Source organism: Zea mays, chromosome 10 (assembly GCF_902167145.1).
Source record: "Zea mays cultivar B73 chromosome 10, Zm-B73-REFERENCE-NAM-5.0, whole genome shotgun sequence".
Lineage (NCBI taxonomy): Eukaryota > Viridiplantae > Streptophyta > Magnoliopsida > Poales > Poaceae > Zea > Zea mays.
Window position 1 is genome coordinate 1,189,789 of NC_050105.1, and position 21,143 is coordinate 1,210,931.

A 21,143-nucleotide genomic window follows, 5' to 3' on the forward strand; every position below is an offset into this window, starting at 1 on the left:
CCACTTATGTCACACCCGGTTTTAGAAGGCAAACCGAATGCGAACCATGTACGTGCCAGGATCAGTTATTCACGTACACAGCAGTTACATAATATGGACATCATCACACAGTGCTCAAAATAGTATTAATAAGGGAAATAGTCGATTACATCATACGTCTGAGACGTCCATATAGTTCTTACAATAAATCAAAGTGCGGAAAAGAAACGTAGATAACGCGACCTTCACAGGCAGCCGACTGGGGGTTGCCGCTAACCCACACCTAGAACTCGTCGTAGTCTTGGAACTCCTGGAAGTCTCCTTCCACAGCTTCATCTTCGCCTGAGCAGTGGTTGCAATGCTGACAACCTGGGGGGGGGGGGGGTTTGGTGTGTAGAGCAAGGGTGAGTACACATCAACATACTCAGCAAGTATCCTGTTTGGCTGTAGTGGACTAGCTTTATGTGGGGATAAGTCAAGCAGTTGCTTTTAGTTGGTCAGATTATTATTTACTAGTAGAAAGCCAAGTTTTAGCATTAACCCAAGTTATTAACCCGATGTACCCTTTCCAAACGGAAAGAATACCACTTACCAGCACCATAGTCATAACCAAAACCATCAATCTCATTGCCACCTGTAAACCAAAAGGTCTCTTATCAAGTACCACTAATCACTGGAGCTCCCTTGGCCGCTCATAACCGCGAGCACGGCTGATATATCAGTTTCATAACACTCTGCAGAGGTTGTGCACTTTACCCACAAGCCGTGATTCCCTCTTGCCTCGGGCCGATCAAACCCTTAAACACTACCAAGGTGAATAGGCAGGGTTTCACTACGTAGCCTTTACAAAGATTCCCCGGGGCTGTAGCCACCCGTTAGGTTTCCTAAATGCACCGCACTCCTCCCCAAGGGGCGGACCCAAACTTGGCAGAGCGAGCCGCATACACCGAGCCCCATTGACGGCACAACGGCTAAGTGAACTACACCCCGGATCCTCTAATTATTCAGCTAAGGGCACCCCATTCCACCCTCATGGTTGCACTGTTTTCCCGGGCGGTCATCCATAGAACAGGTCCTTACGGAGAGGCACTCGAGAAACCGCTCGAGCCCCCTTGAATACCACAAGTACAACATCATAATAAGAGAAGGGAAAACAGCGTATCATAGGTAATCTCATCATGTTCATTGATTAGAGTTGAGCAATAGCATAAAGCTAAACAATAATAATCCAACCCAAATAGGTAAACAAGGACAGGGATAACAAAAGCTAGTCAATCCTTAGGTATAAAGGTGTAATGCGGGAGGTGAATTAAATAATGAATAGGACAGAGATAGGTCAAAGGACACTTGCCTCCACCAACCGACTGCTGCTCAGGGGCTTCTCCTGCGAATTCCTCGGGCTCTTCGACCGGATCGTTCTCTATGCGAGCGCAAACATACATACATCCATCCACATTTAATACAAAAGAACAGTACACCATACAAGGGAACAAATAAAGTGAGTATGCATCAAGTATGACATTCGATATCGCATTTGTTATGGTTAGAAAGAAACGGGAAAAGGTCTCGCAGGGGGTTAAATCTTATGCACTAACGATCAATTACAATTGGTTCTTAACAAAAGAATTCCGTTATATGCACTAATGAGAACCTAATCATTTTAAGTTGTTCAACATCGCACGAGATAAACAATTAACTACATAAATCAATTAGCATAACGGAATTTTAAATTAAGCTTCATATTTCAATAACATTAACAATGATTAGCCTACCTGAAATAAAATAGCTATGATCACAGAAAGTAAATAAAATAAAATAAAAAAAATAAAAAACAGAGGGGGGGGGGGCGGTTGAACCGGCCGGCTGGGCGGTCCAGCACGCAGGGGCGGGGGCGCGGCCGGGCGGGCGGCCAGGGCGCGGCCAGGCGCGGCTGGGGGCGCGCGGCCAGGGCGCGCGCGGCCAGGGCGCGCGCGGCCAGGCGGGCGGCCGGGCGGGCGGCCGGGCGCGGCCAGGGGCGCGCCGGCCAGGCGGGCGGCCGGGCGAGGAGAGAGAGGAGGGGGAGGGGAGAGGGAGGGAGGAGGGAGAGAGGGAGGGAGGAGGGAGAGAGGGAGGGAGGAGGGAGAGAGGGAGGAGGGCTCACCGGCGTTGGGGAGCGACGGCGAGGGGCGGCCGGCAGGGGCGGCGGCGGCTTAGGGCAGGGGCGGCGCTAGGGCAGGGGGCGGGTAGGGGCGGCGGCTAGGGAGAGAATGAGAGAAAATGAGAGGGAGAGGGAGAGGGTTTGGGGAAAAAGGGGAGGTGGGGGGGGGCGGCATGGGCCAATTGGGCCCAAGGGGGGGGCGCCAGGGGCGGCTGGGCCGGCCGGGGTCGGCCCACGGCGCGGGAGAGAGAGAAAAAGAGGAGAGAAAAAGAGAGAGAGAAAAAAGAAAGAAAAGATCTTCTCCTCACTTTCGAAATCCGATCTTTCTACATGAATGCAATTGCACTTTCAAAGCAATCAAAAGAAATGCAAGGTTCGGCATGGTGCATCAAACAACATAAAGTATTTAGGGTTTTTCTTACACGGGAAATCCAAACCGAATCCCGCTAGAACTTTGGAAAAGGTCAAGGTTTAGCGAAGGGAAAAAGAAAAAGAAAAGGTAACGCCCGAATTTTGGCGAGTAAAGAAAAGAAAAAAAATTCAACTGCAAAAATTCGGGGCGTTACAATTAGTGAGAGAGATTTGCTTGTGTTCTTTCGAGCTCTTGCGCTTGGATTGCTTTCTTCTTTCTTTGATTATTCATTGCGATCAAACTCACTTGTAATTGAGGCAAGAGACGCCAATCTTGTGGTGGTCCTTGTGGGAACTTTGTGTTCCAAGTGATTGAGAAGAAAAAGGTCACTCGGTCCGAGGGACCGTTTGAGAGAGTGAAAGGGTTGAAAGAGACCCGGTCTTTGTGACCACCTCAACAGGGAGTAGGTTTGCGAGAACCGAACCTCGGTAAAACAAATCCGCGTGTCACACTCTATATTTGCTTGCGATTTGTTTTGCACCCTCTCTCGCGGACTTATTTATATTTCTAACGCTAACCCGACTTGTAGTTGTGATTAACTTTGTAAATTTCAGTTTCGCCCTATTCACCCCCCTCTAGGCGACTTTCAATCTTTCACTGTGAGAGCGGGATGAGAACGGAGCGGCTCCGTCCGGTTGATTTTTTGGAGCGGAATGGTTCCGGATCTGAGGAGAATATTACCTAATTGGAGCCATTCCGTTCGAGTTCCTTTGTAACGAAACAACAACAAAACTAGAACAGAACGGCTCCGTTCTACTTGGCTCTTCAAGCAAACACTACCTAAGTGACTCATCAACACACGTCATCTGTCATCCTGATCCCGCCCCGTGTGGTCCGCTGCTCCAGCTGCAAACAACAGCGGAATACGAGGGCCAAATCGAAAAAATCACTTCGCCTCCGCCCTCCAGGCTTCCTCGGCTGCTCGCACCCCCACCCAGGAGTTATTTGGAGCAGAGGTATCCCGAACGGCGGGCTTCGGAAGTTTGCTATCCTCAACCTTGCAATTGGAATTTTAGTATTATAATAGGCTTCCGATTGGAAAATTGTCTTCGTGGGCACTTTTAACAGTCTCGCCGTCGGTTAACTTGTTCCGGCTCTCGTGCTAAGGATTCCCCGTTCTTCTAAGGATTCCCCGTTCTTCAAAACGGATCTCGTGCTCGCTCTCTCCTTTCTTCCTCTCCCTCTCTGTCCGTCGTCCCCTAGCTCGCTCCTGCTCTGTCCTCGACGAGCTCGCGACTGCTCCGTGCTCCCGGCCCTCGACGGCGCTCATCTCCTCGACGGCGCTCCTCTCCAAGGTATCCTCTCGAGTGCCCATACTTTTTATCTTCCGTGGCGCCCCATACTGCTCCCTGGCGGCTGGCTCTGTCCTCGCCGGCGTTCGTCGACCAAAGAATAAAAATACTCGTGTTAGGGATCTGCGGTCTTCTTCTCAGAAGAAACAATCTTGTTTCCCTGCTTCCAGATTTGCCATAGTGTGGTGTGTGAGAATGGCGGGTGAGAGTAGCACGGTTTTGTGTCAGAGTTACAGTCCACTCTTCCAAATCGATGGGTTGAGCTTTGAGCAGTTGCTCCACAGGCTCTGTAGATTTTTCAATGTAGGCAAAACCAGCAGAGGGACTGAAGAATACATTTCATGTGAACACTCAAATAATCATATACCATGTCCATTCCTGCATTTACTGATTGTGCAATGCAATAGCGATAATCAGACCCTCGAGGCTTTTGTGGCTCACAGATCCTGTAGGTTCCTTCCCCGCGGCCATGGAGAAATCTCCAAGATCCATTCCAATGGGATCTGGACCTGCTAAGGCCGACATACGCAGAGATGTCGCAGAAGCTGCAGAAGGGAGTAGGCGCACAGGCATCGTCGACACAAGCAACATTGATTATGGCACTAGTAGATTACGTCCGCGTCATCGATTATGTAGGACACATGATCCGGTACGTTTTACTGTAAATAACATATTGTGTTATTATAGTAACAGTGAATACTATAATATGATATTGAATGTCATTATTAATTTGGTTGTAGGCACAGAGATATAATCGAGTTTGGGATGGTCTTTTAGACGCCATTAGACAGATGCAATTATCTGCCGATGAGTTGAGGAAGTTGAGCCGCCGCAACCATGTTCCTGAATATTTGGATATGTTGCACAAGAATTGCCTGATTAATGCCATGAGTGATGTTACTCAAATTGCAAAAGGTCTAGACACTATGAGCAGGGATTTGGAGGAAGTTCTTATTGGTCCTCAGCCTCTACTTGAGGATTATGAAGCCCTTGGAATGTACGATGATTTCAAGACTGATGTTCATTGTGATTGTACTGAGCTGTGTGGTTCGGATGAGGACAACTCTTCTTTTGACTCCGATGAGATTCCTGATCGCCGTATGAAGGGTCCTATATGAAGTGAGCCTATCTGAGCTATTTGTCTGTGACTCCGATGAGATCGCTGATTGCCGATGTAGTGGCCATGATTATGTTGTTGTAATATGTAATGTGTAATTCGAACTATTGTAATTGGAACTATTGTAATGTGTAATGTGTAATTCGAACTATTGTAATTCGAACTCTTGTGATTGGAACTAATGTCAACCAGTTCAGTGAAAACCAGTTTAAGTTTGTGTTCATAATTGTCGTTGTACTGCATTTTTCGAATAATTGTGTATCTGCCTGAACTAATGTCAACCAGCTGTACCCAGAGTTTTTACCAGCTTTCTTCACTACCAGCTGTTCCCAGAATTTGGATCACCAGATGTACCCAGAATTTGGCAGTTAAGGTGTATCTACACCTGCAGGCTGCAGCCACCAGCACAGGAATATGTACCAGCCTGCTCGTTTCAGCTGGAACGAACGCACCGAAGGAAAATGTTTGGCTGCCACTACAATCAGCACAGGTCGACCATAAATGTCCAAGGAATCATGTACATATATGAACTCGGTGGCAGCCAAACAGGTCGACCACCAGCACAGGAATATCTACACTTGCTAGCCGTTCTTTCATCTCTACGACAAGCTTCACACAGGTGGCTGCATGTGGCTGAAACGAGCAGGCTGAAACCAGCACCTCTAGGACCACCAGAACTGGATAGACAAGTGGCTGCATGTTCCAATCCAAAACTGGAGAATACCCAGAATTTGGATCACCAGATGTACCCAGAATTGGACATGATATTTATCTAACACTGTCATCCTGCAAGACAGTAGCAAAGAGGTTCTGAAAACTGAAAATAAGTTGCCATGTAGAAACACCTGACAGCAACAGTGATGAACTGAAGCTAGCTGAAAATATGTGGTTTCTGAAAACTGAAGATAAGTTGTCAAGTCTAGAGAAAGTACTTGAATACATTACATCACAAACAAGTCTAGAGAAAGTGCTTCAATACATTACATCATCTGAAAACTGAAGAAAGTACTTCAATACATTACATCATCACAAACAAGCCTGGAAACTAGTTTAAGACATGACATTGTCCTAATTTTCTAGCCAGCGTTCATCTTCTTCTTTGGAGTCAGTTTTTTGACAGCACGCCTCACTCTCTTCTGTGGGGTAGTACCAACTGTTTCTTGTGGAACATCAATGCAGACAATTTGGTGTCGACCAGAATCCCCTACTTCAGGCTGTGACGAAGAAGCTTCAGCTGGCTCCTTAGGAAACCATTTCTTTGTTGAGTTCTTTCTTGGTTTCCTTTTCCTGTGCAGATGATTATTAGATAAACAACCAAAATTAATTTATAAAAACAGATACGAGATTATAAGAGTACCTTTTCTTCGTTCCATTTAGGGGGCATTTGTAGCTAGTCTTCCTATGCCCTAACTCCCCACAATTAGGGCACTTGAATTTGCCTCGAATAATCTTCTTAGCTTTCTCACTTTCGTTTGCAGGCTTTTTTTTACTACTCCCACCTTCTAGACAACTCTTGAACCTAGTTTTCCTTTGACGTCCCACGCCTCTCTTGCCTAGTGGAGCACCAACCTCCTTTGCAAAATCCACCTTCGGCCAAAATAATTTGCTTTCAATTGGCTCCACCAATCTGTCATAAGCTTTCCTAAACATGTCAACTGAGTAGTAATCGTCGACAAACTCCTCCATCATTACATTTCTATATTGCTGTGCGGTAATTAGACATAATGCATGGTGGCAGGGCTTCCCTGTATGTTGCCATTCCTTACATGAACATTCTCTAAGATGAGCCTTCACCACATATCTAGAAAAACAATCACCATTGTCTCTCACCTCTGCAACATAGTCATCGCCTTTTATGACCTCCAAGTGTCCAAGTCCTCTAGTTCTTGCATTCAGTTGTGCTATGATAGAAGGTAAAATCTTTCCCTCCAACCTCCTTCCTATCCGCCTCCTCTTGTAAAATAGTTGCATGATCATTATCCTAATTTTGTCAGCCAGGTCACAAACAGGGAGGTCCTTGTAGTCCTTTATCCAGTTATTGAACACCTCAGCAATGTTATTTGTTACATAGTCGCATTTGATAGTAGGGTTGAATGCACTTCGGTACCACAACAAGGAATGGAACCTATCTAACCAAGCAGCAATATCAGGATTGCTTCTGACATTTGCAATGTACATGTCATATACTTCTGCCTTGTACGCCCTGGCAGCAGGGTACATGTATTCGGATCCAGCATATTGCTTGACATAATTGTTCATTAGGTGCCGGAAACACTCTCTTTTCTCAGCTTCTGGAAAAACATCCTTCATTGCATTTGTTAGCCCTTTGCAAGCATCAGAACACAATGCTAGGTTAGGTAAATCCCCGATGGCCTTGCGTAACTGTAGAAGGAACCCGATCTTCAGGACAAGCTGGTGGTGCCTCCAACCAAGAGTTATCAACGTCGTCGATCGTCAGAGCAGCATCGACCAACGGCGACGGATTGAGGGCCACCCCTGTGTCGCTGCCAACGACCTCGCCTGGAGGCAACGACGAGGATAATTCGCCGGCTGCTTGGACTGCGAGGTCCGGCGAGGGGACTGCCGGAGGTTGCATTGGGACTGCCGGGAGCAGTGGGGAGCGCCGGGAGCGAGGGGACTGCCGGGAGCAGTCGGGACCGCGGGGACTGCCGGGAGCAGTCAGTAACGCCGGCGAGGACAGAGCCAGCCGCCAGGGAGCAGTATGGGGCGCCACAGAAGATAAAAAGTATGGGCACTCGAGAGGATACCTTGGAGAGGAGCGCCGTCGAGGAGATGAGCGCCGTCGAGGGCCGGGAGCACGGAGCAGTCGCGAGCTCGTCGAGGACAGAGCAGGAGCGAGCTAGGGGACGACGGACAGAGAGGGAGAGGAAGAAAGGAGAGAGCGAGCACGAGATCCGTTTTGAAGAACGGGGAATCCTTAGAAGAACGGGGAATCCTTAGCACGAGAGCCGGAACAAGTTAACCGACGGCGAGACTGTTAAAAGTGCCCACGAAGACAATTTTCCAATCGGAAGCCTATTATAATACTAAAATTCCAATTGCAAGGTTGAGGATAGCAAACTTCCGAAGCCCGCCGTTCGGGATACCTCTGCTCCAAATAACTCCCCACCCAGCGGTGCCTCCGTGCCGTCTCCCACCGCTGCTCGGGCTTCCCGCCGCACAGCCCGGCTTGCCTCCGCCACTCCGTTTCCCGCCGCACCGCCATCCGAATCCGCCGCAGCCTGCTCCCTGCTATCAAGCCACGTTGCCTCGCTCATCTTCCGCCGCCGCAGGTACCCTAAGTTGTAGTCTCCGGGCGAGCCTGTGAGCCGCGCCTATAATTTTTGCGTGCGTCGAGGTTTTTATTTTCTCCTCCAAATAATTCCATCAGGGATACAGAGGAGAGAGAGAGAGAGGGAGAGAAAAGATGTCATCGAAGAAGAACTACTATAAGGAGAAGTTGATGCGGCGGAAGTAAGCGCTCCACAGTACATTTCTCTTTTATTTGTTCCGCGCATATGTGCTTGGGGATTGGACATCTCCCTTTGGAAGAAGGAACCTACTGTATTAGCGCCTGTCAGACCGTCCCCCAGCTATATCTCTGTTCACGACGCAAACGAGTTTTGAGTGAGGCTGGAAGAGGGTAGAAGCTATTTGTGTTTCGTTACGTTTGAAACTTGTTATGCAGGAAAAAAAAACATCGGTGCCACCACAGCACTTGATGGTACTGTTGATTTCTTAATACTTTTGTTGTAGTAGCAACATTACATGAGTGTCTGGAACTTAATGCATCCACGGCTGTTGCTGTAGCTTAACCATCTAGTCACCTTTAACACTTTTAGGATATGCATCAACGGTGTTTTCAGCCTTGTAGGATATGCATATCAGAACCTGTGATCATGCTAAATTAGTAATTGTTAAAGATGCAAACTAGGACTCATGTTACTTCCTGTAAGTTGGCGAACCTAAATACCCCTGGTTTTCCATTCAGAGAGGAGAAAAAAGAAGAGCCAGAGACACCCAGGTACCGCGATCGTGCTAAGGAGCGGCGTGAAGATCAAAACCCAGATTATGAACCTACAGAACTTGGTTCGTTTCATGCAGTGGCACCTCCTGGGAATGATTTGAGGTAATAGATCACATGCAACACTTCCATTTGTGCCTAGTTTATTTTATGATTTCTGGAATCCTAATATCTGCAATCTTTGTGTCACAGGCTGGCAGATGCTCACAAGATCTCAATTGAGAAAAGCAAATATCTCGGAGGTTGGTTGTGACTATACTTTCTTTAAGGAGACAATTTCCTTTTGGTGGCAGAACTCTCTTTGGCATGTCTAGTTCAATAGTTGTCTACTTCTTACTTTTGTTTTGTACTGCCTTTTATATGAACAAGTGGGCATACATGCGCATGAGCTGCCTGAATCACGACTCATGTAAAAAAGTGAGTAATTTAACAGTCTTATAAATTTGGTAAACTGGTAATGACCAAAGTCCTCAGTTTCAGAACACCATTTCTCCAAGTGAAATATAAAGAGCTAGCAGTTAGCATCAACTTGATCCTTTAACCTAAGCAGTCATTCATGAATTCTTGTAATAGAAAACAGGGAAAAGGTAGAGAAGGTGACACTGTATATTAGATATTGGCTGGTAATGGTAACTCAGAATCTCAGATGCCGTTCTTTATGTTTCTGTCTCATGAGCTGCTCTTTGATTGATGTTCCATTTCCACTTTGTGCTTTTAAGGTGATTTGGAGCATACACATCTGGTCAAGGGCTTGGACTATGCTCTACTTCATAAAGTACGGAGTGAAATTGAAAAGAAACCTGAGGCAGAGGATGGGAAGGATACAAAGTCAAGGTTATTGCCAGCCTTATGTCATGTTATCATAGCTTTCCCTTATATGGTTGGTTGAAAAAAGTCACTATATGCAGTTTGTATTTTGAATGCTGTAGTATGCCTAGTAGTGACTGTCATGTGCATGGTATTCACTATTCAGGTATTCACTTGTACAGAAAACAAGCCTGTACAGAAATTGGTTCCATACTTCCATGATGACACAATTATGTGGACCAAACTTTTTTGGCTAGCTCCAAATTATGGAGTTTGAATTGATTTAAGAAATCCAATTTCTTTCCTCATGAATTTTAGCAGAGCCTTATATGTTAATAATGTCTTGTTCCTGTAAATTAAGAAAAGGGTTGTACCTTCTGTAATATTTTGCATTTGGACCACTTGTAGTACTACATAACTTTGCCAGCATTCCTGAAGCCATCGTGCACAATTGATTTGTTGGCATGCTAATTCAGATTTGTGTAAGGTCCCTTTTCTTTGTACAATCAATAATGTTGCTTTCCATTTGGAATGTTTGTAATCAACTAAACATTATCTCAGCGAAATATCAATTCCTGACATGATTAGCACCACCATGTGCTACAATATGATATCCATACATCTCCCAGTTTGAGATATAACAATACTTGTTAACAGCCTCATGTTTCTACTCGGGATGCACCAAGTGGCTAGTGCTTTGGGAGCATAATACTTATCTTTCACTTTTGTTGTTCAGGGCAGCAAAAGAAGATCAGGCAGTCTCCTTCCGCACCGCAACTGCAAAGGTATGTTTCTTTTTTAGTTATCATTTTCTGTGAGTTTTTTCTTCATACATTAACATTTAATACAACATGGCTATTGATTCTCATTCTTTATTGGTTGCAGTCTGTGTACCAATGGATCATAAAGCCTCAAAGCATAATTAAAGAGAATGAATTGTTTCTTCCTGGCCGGATGTCATTTATTTACAACATGGTAATTCCCTTTAAAGTATTCCTACAGTAATATATTTGCTTCATTACATAATGGTGTTCGTTATAATACATTTCAAAATATTCATGCATTGTAAATCACAAACTATAGGCATTGTAATATCCCTATTTTTCTCCAACAGAAATAACAGATGCATGCGGGGACAATCACAAATGCCCCTTATTTTATTTTCACCACCCATCAGTGTTCATTTATACTTACATACATGATATTATGTATAAATATCCAAAGCATTCGGAGAAATTGAGATTATGTTTATATATTGGTTTACTATGATATTCATAATTTAACCTTCTTATTCTGAGAACTTAGCACACATATCCTATCATTTTTGTTGTCTTTTGCAGTATACGAAATGCATGATTATGTTTCACTCTATGATAAGAAAGTGTCTGCTTCTCTGCTGATCACTTGATTGCAGAACTTCAACCAATTTTCTGAATTTCTCACTTGGGAATTGAATAATCTTGTGATTTTATTATGCTCCATTATATTGAAGTGTAGTGTTAATTTACTTTATCTCTGATGGCATGATTTACAGTTCATGCAAGTTTGATTGTCATTGCAGGGGCATCATAGCCTCATAATTGCTAAATACAGTACTTTCTCTGTCTTCATGTTCTATTAGGGGAAACCATGAATCACAAACCAGAAATCATATCCTTTCCATAGATTTTCTCAGAATAACCCATGAAGTTGCCAGTATTGTCGAATTCTTTTCTTTTGTATTCCAAAAACTTGGCCGGGGAGGGAAAGGCCGCCCTCTCAGTATTATATTAAGAAGAGACCTAAACATGGTCCCGACCGAGAAAATCCCCGAACCCTGGCCCCCCATCACTAGCGGGTCGCCACCGCCCACTCTGCAACAGCCCAGCCGGAGGGTGGCGCGCAGGACGTAACCCGGGAGTGGGCGTGGCAAATCGAGATGATTTTTTTAACCAAGCCAGAAGTTCGATCCCCGAGGGGGATCGAACCCGAGACCTGGAGGTGCTACTCAGTAGCTGTCATGTGGGGCCGCACCTACACGCGGGCCCGCGACGCCAGGAGGGCTGATGCTAGGGCGTTTAAGGGAGGCGCCAACAGCAGCTCACCTAAGGAAGGTTCGTCCAAAGAGGAAAGTAGCAGCAGCTCAACCAAGGAAGGTCCGTCCAAGGAAAGTGGCTAGATTAGTGGCCAAATTGATAGGCCTTAATTGGAGGGGAGTTGGTTTCCAAATAAGTCATTTCCTAAATTAGGGTTTCCAAATAAGTCATTTCCTAAATTAGAAGTTACCTAGCTGGTCGGGCCAGTGGCCTATTTATATGGAACCATGAGGCAATGAAGGGAATAAGAAATATATCACCTTAATCTCCCATCTCCCTGTACTCTCTAAGCCTACGGCGGAGGAATACCTTGCCGGAGAAGACGGACGGCGGATACGAGTTACGTAGCCGCGGTCCAGCTGCTCGAGGCTTAACGCCCTTGACAACCTGGTATCACGATCCCGGCGATCCTCTTCCCAGTCCACCACTACGCCAGCCGCCACCACCTCACCACCACCCCTAGCCGCAGCACCAACCTCACCGACGTCCTCTGTGGCGTCCTGCGTTCCAGCCATGGGCGATTCCAACGACTTCAAGGCCTTTGCCGAGGCTCTCAAGTCACTGCAGGCGTCCGTCGCGGCCAACGCCCAGGCCATCGCCAGCCTCACAGCCGACCGCACGTCCGCCTCAGGCCACAAGATCGGCTACGGAGAGCACCGTGGGGACCGGCCACCGAGGTTCCAAAAGCTGGACTTTCCCCGGTACGATGGTAAAATCGATCCTCTCATCTTCATCAACCGCTGCGAATCCTACTTCCATCAGCAGCGCATCATGGAGGAGGAAAAGGTCTGGATGGCATCCTACAACTTGGAGCACGGGGCGCAGATGTGGTATATCCAGGTCCAGACAGACGAGGGTACTCCATCGTGGCGCCGGTTCAAGGAGTTGCTCAATCTGCGCTACGGTCCTCTCCGCGTCGCGCCTCTCTTTGAGCTGGTTGATTGCCGCCGCACGGGGTCCGTCGCGGACTATCAGGACCGCTTCCAGGCGCTCCTTCCACGTGCAGGACCCCTCGACGAGGCACAACAGGTCCAACTATTCACGGGGGGTCTCCGTCCCCCGCTCAGCCTTGACGTCCAGGTACGCAACCCGCAGTCCTTAGCGGCTGCCATGAGCCTGGCGCGCCAGCTGGAGCTTCGGGAACAATATACACCGCCGCCTCCCAAGGGCGCGACCCGTGGCCTGCTGCCGTCCCTTGCACCGCGACTAGCTCTGCCTGCCTCGCCGGCGGAGAAGGCAGCCACGCCCGCGGTCATGGCGGATGGGTGCAAACGCCTATCTATGCAGGAGCAAGAGGAGCGCCGTCGGCAGGGCCTCTGCTTCAACTGCAACGAGCGCTACACACGGGGGCACAACCGCGTCTGTACGCGGATCTTCTACATCAACGGCGTCGAGTTGGACACCGCCGACGAGTCCGCCACGGGGGATGACCCCGACACGGAGACACCGGTGTTCTCCCTTCACGCCGTCGCAGGGGTACTCGTCGGCAATACGGTACAACTGCAGGTGATCGTCGGCGCCGCTACTTTCGTCGCGCTCATCGACACGGGCTCAACACACAGCTTCATCGGGGAAGCGGCTGCACGACGCTCCGGGCTGACCATCGAGCCGCGACCTCGACTCACGGCAACGGTGGCCAAAGGGGAGCGCGTGGCCTGCCCGGGCGTTCTTCACCAAGCTCCGGTCGACGTGGGCGGCATGGTATTCGGCGTCGACCTCTTCGTAATGCCCTTAGCCGGGTACGACGTCGTCCTCGGCACACACTGGATGGCCACGCTCGGGCCCATTGTATGGGACTTCACCGCCCGAACCATGGCATTCCAGTGGGAGGGGCGGGACGTCTGTTGGCGCGGCGTGGCACCTCCATCCGCTCCGACTCTCCTAGCCGCCACAACCGACGACACCCTCATCGACGGGCTGCTACACGCCTTCTCCGATGTATTCACTGAGCCGATCGGACTACCTCCAGCACGGGGCCGCGAGCACCACATAGTCCTCAAGCCAGGCTCCTCCCCGGTGACGGTGCGACCGTACAGGTACCCTGCAGCGCACAAGGACGAACTTGAGCGGCAGTGCGCCGCCATGATCGACCAGGGCATCGTCCGCCGCAGTGACTCAGCGTTTTCTTCCTCGGTCATCCTCGTCAAGAAGCTGGACGGGTCGTGGCGCTTCTGCGTCGACTACCGCGCGTTGAACGCGCTCACTGTCAAAGACGCGTTTCCGATTCCGGTCGTCGACGAGCTCCATGGCGCACGCCTCTCACCAAGCTGGACCTGCGGTCGGGGTATCACCAAGTGCGGATGCGGCAGGAGGGCGTCCATAAAACGGCGTTCCGCACCCACGACGGCCTCTACGAGTTCCTGGTGATGCCGTTCGGGCTGTGCAACGCCCCTGCCACATTCCAGGCTTTGATGAATGACGTCCTGCGTACCTACCTCCGCCGATTTGTGCTTGTCTTCTTTGACGACATCTTGATATACAACACCTCATGGGCGGACCACCTCCGGCACCTCTGCGTCGTCCTCAACACCCTGCGCCAGCACCGACTCTTTGTCAAGAGGTCCAAGTGCTCCTTTGGTGTTGACTCCGTCGCCTACCTCGGCCACGTCATTTCAGCGGCTGGCGTCGCTATGGACCCCGTGAAGGTTCAGGCCATCCACGACTGGCCCCAACCTCGTTCGGCGCGAGCTGTGCGTGGCTTCCTCGGTTTGGCAGGCTACTATCGCAAGTTCGTCCACAATTACGGCGCCATTGCAGCACCCCTCACGGCACTCCTGAAGAAAGAGGGGTTCATGTGGTCCGACGAGGCAACCGCCGCTTTCAGTGCCCTCAAAAGGGCATTGACAACAGCACCGGTGTTGACATTACCGGACTTCACCAAGCCCTTCGTCGTGGAGTGCGACGCGTCCACCTATGGCTTCGGGGCGGTGCTCATACAGGAGGCTCATCCGATCGCCTTCTTTAGCCGATCGGTGGCGCCCCGCCATCGCTCCCTAGCGGCCTATGAGCGCGAACTCATCGGGCTTGTGCTTGTCGTACGACATTGGAGGCCATATCTGTGGGGGCGACGCTTCGTCGTCAAGACAGACCACTACAGCCTCAAGTACCTCCTCGATCAGCGCCTGGCGACCATTCCGCAGCATCATTGGGTGGGCAAGCTCCTCGGGTTCGACTTCTCCGTTGAGTACAAGTCAGGAGCAACGAACACGGTGGCCGACGCGCTCTCGCGCCGCGACACCGACGAGGACGGCACGGGGACTCTCCAGGCAATCTCAGCTCCCCGCTTCGACTTCATCAGCCGTCTCCGACACGCCCAGGCTACTGAGCCCGCTCTGGCTGCCATCCACAACGAAGTCAGGGCAGGCACACGCACTGATCCATGGGCGGTGGCCGACGACATGGTTCTCTACGACAGGTGCCTGTACATCCCACTGGCCTCGCCACTTCTGCAGGAGATTGTGGCGGCTGTCCATAATGATGGACATGAGGGCGTCCAGCGCACACTACACCGCCTCCGTCGTGACTTCCATTTTCCCAACATGCGGAGTGTGGTGCAGGACTTCGTACGGGCATGTCCCACTTGTCAGCGGTACAAGTCGGAGCATCTTCACCCGACAGGTCTCCTCATGTCACTACCGATTCCCACCGTCGTTTGGGCAGACATCAGCCTCGACTTCATTGAAGCACTGCCCCGTGTCAACGGGAAGTCGATGATCCTCTCCGTCGTCGACCGCTTCAGCAAGTATTGCCACTTCATCGCCCTCGGCCACCCATACACCGCCGAGTCGGTGGCGCAGGCCTTCTTCGCCGACATTGTATGCCTCCATGGCGTGCCGCAATCCATGGTGTCCGACCGCGACCCGGTGTTCACCTCGACGTTCTGGCGTGAGCTCATGCGGCTCATGGGCACTAAGCTGCACATGTCGTCCGCCTTCCACCCACAGTCCGACGGCCAGATGGAGGCGGCCAACCGCGTCATCATTATGTACCTACGCTGTTTCACAGGCGACCGTCCTCGACAATGGCTTCACTGGCTACCGTGGGCCGAATACGTGTACAACACGGCCTACCAGTCCTCGCTCCGGGAGACGCCATTCCGGGTGGTGTATGGTCGTGACCCGCCCTCCATCCGCTCTTATGAGCCTGGTGAAACAAGGGTGGATGCGGTCGCACGCAACATGGAGGAACGCGAGGCATTCCTCGCCGATGTGCGCTATCGCCTCGAGCAGGCACAGGCGGTGCAGAAACGCCACTACGACAAGCAACACCGGCCAGTGACATATGCAGTCGGCGACTGGGCACTCCTTCGACTTCGCCAGCGAGCTCCGTCCTCACCGCCACAACAGACATCGGGCAAACTGAAGCCCTGCTTCCTAGGGCCATACCGCGTCATCGAGCTCATCAACAACGTCGCCGTTCGCCTGCAGCTACCAACACAGGCCCACATTCATGACGTCTTCCACGTGGGCACCCTGAAGAAGTTTGTAGGGGCACCTCCATCCGCCCCACCGCCCCTACCCGACATCCATCATGGGGCGATTGTTCCAGAGCCAGCTCGGGTGGAACGCGCTCGCCTGGCACGAGGTGTTCAACAGGTGCTGGTCCAGTGGCGGGGCGAACTAGAAACTTCGGCGACCTGGGAGGACCTCGACAAGTTTCGCGCCACCTACCCAGATTTTCAGCTCGAGGACGAGCTGGACCTCGAGGGGGGGAGAGATGTCATGTGGGGCCGCACCTACACGCGGGCCCGCGACGCCAGGAGGGCTGATGCTAGGGCGTTTAAGGGAGGCGCCAACAGCAGCTCACCTAAGGAAGGTTCGTCCAAAGAGGAAAGTAGCAGCAGCTCAACCAAGGAAGGTCCGTCCAAGGAAAGTGGCTAGATTAGTGGCCAAATTGATAGGCCTTAATTGGAGGGGAGTTGGTTTCCAAATAAGTCATTTCCTAAATTAGGGTTTCCAAGTAAGTCATTTCCTAAATTAGAAGTTACCTAGTTGGTCGGGCCAGTGGCCTATTTATATGGAACCATGAGGCAATGAAGGGAATAAGAAATATATCACCTTTATCTCCCATCTCCCTGCACTCTCTAAGCCTACGGCGGAGGAATACCTCGCCGGAGAAGACGGACGGCGGATACGAGTTACGTAGCCGCGGTCCAGCTGCTCGAGGGCTTAACGCCCTTGATAGTAGCCTTAACCATTACGCTAGAGGCCCTTTCACTTCTTTTGTATTCCAACTTTTTTGTATCATTTCATCTGTCTCCTTTTATTTTGAGTTTGATTTTTTTTATAAGGCATAGTAATTATACTTTTATAATCCAATCAGGAGGAGGGAGTAACCAATGATATTCCAACAACTCTTCATAGGAGCAAAGCTGATTGTCCAGTTCCAGAGGTATTCTGACAATATGACATATCCCATGTTGGAGTGTTTTGTAACTTTCCTGATCTTATTTTTGCAGGAGATGGTAACTGTCAGTGTGGATGGTTCAGTACTTGAAAGAATTGCTAAAATTATGACATACCTTCGGCTTGGATCATCAGGGAAGGTCTTGAAGAAAAAGAAAAAGGAGAGAGATATAAAAGGTGTGTTCGTGAGAATAACTAATATACTAGGCATCTTGCTGAGTTAGAATCTGATAACAGAAAAGCTTTCATGATAAATGCTTTATGAAGTATGCTAAGTGTTTTGTTTGGAAGAACTAAAGCAGTTTTAGTTACATACTCCCTCCAGTCATGATGACATGATGTTAGGACAGCACAACTGAACTAAAAGTAAACTTGTTAGTTTTGCTAGGGTGCATGAGTTTTGTTTCAATTGTATCATTAGTATTCTTTGAAGAATTAGCTTCAGATGCTTGATGGATTAGGTATTTTATTAATGACTTAATTTACTATGTTTGCTACAATGCAGGGAAGAGCAATTTGGCAAGTGGTGACTATGGCGAGTCAGTAAAACCTTCCCAAACTAATGGTTCTACTCTGAAACATCAATCAGATATGCCACCACCACCGGCTCCACCCCCTCGGAACAATAATTTCAATGGGAAGGAGAAACAACCAGTCCCTGTTTCTAGAGAAGATGATGATGACATTTTTGTTGGAGATGGAGTTGACTATTTAGTTCCTAACAAGGAAATGAGTCAGAGCCCTGTCTCTGATATGGATGAATCCCCACATAACCATCAGAAGCAGTCCAATTTCACTGAACCGCTGTATGGCCCAGTTCCACCATCTGAATCTGCTCAAGCTTGGCAACAACCGGTAAGCCTAAAATGTTTAGTGACTTAAGTTCTGGTGGATACCTGTAATTTTTGCTGTGCACTTTCAATGTTAGAGGCTGGTGGTGTATTTGTTACCTCTCCATGTTCATGGACTGCTATAACCTGTTTTTAGTTTTATTTGCATTTTATTCAACTTGGTCATAATATTTAGTGTCTTTTCTGGTGCCAGAACACGTACGATGCTGCTGTTCAAGCTCAGATGGCAGCTGCTGGATATCAAGGTGACTGGTCAAGCTATGTGTATGCGGAACAGCAGTTGGGTTATCCAGAACAGTATGTGCAGCAAAGCACCCAGGAATACGATGTGTTAGCGGACCCTAGTATATCCCAGGATCCGAGGTTCATGACTCAGGCGGACAAGGATCGGGGTTTAGGTTCTGTTTTCAAACGTGATGATCAAAGGCTTAATCAGCTGAGGGAAAAAGATGCACGGGAGAGAGATCCAAATTTTATTTCAGATAGTTACTCAGAGTGTTATCCTGGGTACCAGGAGTATAATAATGAGATTGCAGGAAGCGATGATGAAGATGATTTATCGAAGATGGATATGGGTGGACGGGTAAGGGAAATGATTTAGATCTTATGCACAAAAGTTCCCTTGCAGATACAATGATATGCTGGTGGCAAGGGTTATTATGAAATTGAAGTGCATAAGCTAGGCATCACTTAGTTATTGTTTATTATGTTGCATTTGCTTTTTAATTAATTTGCACTGAAAACTCATTGTGCATCGTTTTTCTTCATTATGTAGGAGTATTTGAGTATTCTGAAAACTTACAGTGAGGTGCTGTAGCTGTTTTTTTAGATCTTTTTAGTTACTCTTCGGTCAAGTATTGAGCATAACCCCAAGACTGTTGTCCTGATATTATATTGTTCTGGTTGTTTAGCTTGTACATCTGTTGTTCAGTTGTTTTAACTTGTGATATAGCAGCCATTGATTATGTTGCACTTCTGTTGTGGAATGGTACATACACTTTTATCATTGGTGCTTTTGGACCATCTCTGTAGTGTATTCTGATATACGATTCTTGAGCAGGCAAAGGGCCGTCTTCACAGGTGGGACTTTGAGACTGAAGAGGAGTGGGCCAAGTACAACGACCAGAAAGAAGCCATGCCAAAGGCTGCCTTCCAGTTTGGGGTGAAGATGCAGGACGGCAGGAAGACGAGGAAGCAGAACAAGGACCAGAAGCTCACTAATGACCTCCACAAGATCAACAAGATCCTGGCTAGGAAGAAGGGCGAGAAAGATGGGGCGGAAGATGGCGGTCACTACGACGATGATTTACCTAGCTCGAAGAAACAGCGTGGCTGAAGCTGTCATTTTTCGTTTCTCCTGCTGGTTATGGCATTCTACGGGAGAGTTACGATGGTGTTTAGCTGGCAGCTGTATCATGATGCTTTCATTTAAGGTGGCATCAGGACATAATACATGTCAAAAACTTTACAACCGTGGTCGATATTTTAACAGGAACAGAATGATCCTTGGTGATTTTGTTTGTCTTGTAAGACATATCGAAATTGTATAAAATGTCAAAAATCTAAAATCTTAACTGAACGAGTACACTAGCACAATAGATTTCTGAAAACTATAGATTTCTCTAGTTTAATTCAGAATCATATTCTAAGTTATCATGATCTTATATAATCTAAGTTAATAGTTATTTGAACTAAACATATAGCTTTTTGTCGGGGACCATAATTAGAGGTACCCTCAAAACTCCTAATTCTCAGCTGGTAACCCCCATCAGCATAAAGCTGTAAAGGCCTGATGGGTGCGATTAAGTCAGGGATCAGTCCACTCCGACCCGGGACGGTGCTTCGTTTCGGGAGTCTTGAGTTCATGTCCTTCGACGGCAGCTGCGACACAATACTCCTTCCACCGCCGCGCGACAACGACAATGGTAGCCGACAGCCCGCCCGCCGGCGGCGGAATCGACGACGTCTTCCCCGCGTGGTGGAAGAACGACCTCCGAGTTCGTCCCGCTTTCTCCCCCGCCGACGGAGGGGAAGGCAGGGCAACCAAGGCCAAGCAGGAGGCAGCGCCTCGTTGGCTGTCGAGCGAGTCGACAGCGCCGGCACCCCAACGAGGGGCGTACCGGGTATCGACTTCGCGCCTGAGACGAAGACGAGCGCCGTCTCCCCGCGACACGCCAATCCCGAGCAAGCGGACGACGCCAGCGCGCTCGCGGAGAGCTTGCAGGACGTCGCCCTCGTACCTGAGACGATGGTGCAATCAGTCCCCGACGTGACTATGTTGCCGCTCGTCGATCGAAAGGTACCGACCGATTCCCATCCTACGTCATTTGGATTCAGCCTCAACCCGCCTAGCGACCTCGCTTTGGCGGGCGCTCTCGTAGAGGCGAGTTCGAACCTTCTAGGGTTTCGCATGCGGTCGCCTTGGGATCGGCTGACGGACGTCTCGACCTACGGGCCCTCTGGGTCCGAGGAAGATGACGACCCCAGCATCTGTTGGGATTTCTCTGGACTTGGCAACCCTAGTGCCATGCGGGACTTCATGACCGCATGTGACTACTGCCTCTCTGACTGTTCCGACGGTAGCCGCAGCCTCGACGACGAGGACTGCGGCCCAAGCCGCGAATGTTTCCACGCCGATCTAGGGGGTCCCTCCGAAGGCAATCATCTCGGCATGCCGGAGGACGGTGATCTCCCTAGGCCGGTGCCTCGCGCTGACATCCCCTGGGAGCTAGCTGTGGTCCCCGTTCCGGCGGAGGGTCACGACCCACAGCTCGAGCAAGTCCGCGGGGCGCAGGCCAGGTTCGACGAGGGAGCAGGAGCGCTTGAGCCGATCCGCCGGGACGTCGGGCAGGCATGGGCGGGCCAACCCCCGACCGGAGAAATACGTCACCTGCCCCAGGGTTTCTAGCACCGTATCGCCGATGACGTCAGGGTCAGGCCACCACCCGCATCCAGTGGGGTCGGTCAGAACCTGGCTGCAGCAGCGATGCTTCTCCGCGCGATGCCGGAGCCGTCAACCACCGAGGGTCGGCGAATCCAGGGGA

At 49.5% G+C, this 21,143-nt stretch overlaps 2 protein-coding genes across 2 annotated transcripts; one reads left to right on the forward strand and one right to left on the reverse strand.

Annotated features, from left to right (window-relative positions):
* Window positions 1–5,896: 5,896 nt before the first annotated feature.
* Window positions 5,897–7,990, reverse strand: LOC103640655 (uncharacterized). Its single transcript, XM_020545641.3, has 2 exons — window positions 6,295–7,990; window positions 5,897–6,224 (listed from the first exon to the last, which is right to left on the reverse strand). Exons 1-2 carry the CDS (start codon window positions 7,245–7,247, stop codon window positions 6,014–6,016), a joined length of 1,164 nt encoding a protein of 387 aa, XP_020401230.1. The 5' UTR covers window positions 7,248–7,990; the 3' UTR covers window positions 5,897–6,013.
* Window positions 7,991–8,111: 121 nt separating this feature from the next.
* Window positions 8,112–19,670, forward strand: LOC100037818 (suppressors of mec-8 and unc-52). Its single transcript, NM_001112518.2, has 12 exons — window positions 8,112–8,230; window positions 8,329–8,411; window positions 8,929–9,066; window positions 9,154–9,203; window positions 9,681–9,795; window positions 10,505–10,553; window positions 10,654–10,743; window positions 17,166–17,234; window positions 17,302–17,425; window positions 17,754–18,103; window positions 18,293–18,682; window positions 19,160–19,670. Exons 2-12 carry the CDS (start codon window positions 8,365–8,367, stop codon window positions 19,433–19,435), a joined length of 1,698 nt encoding a protein of 565 aa, NP_001105988.1. The 5' UTR covers window positions 8,112–8,230; window positions 8,329–8,364; the 3' UTR covers window positions 19,436–19,670.
* The last annotated feature ends 1,473 nt before the right edge of the window (window positions 19,671–21,143 follow it).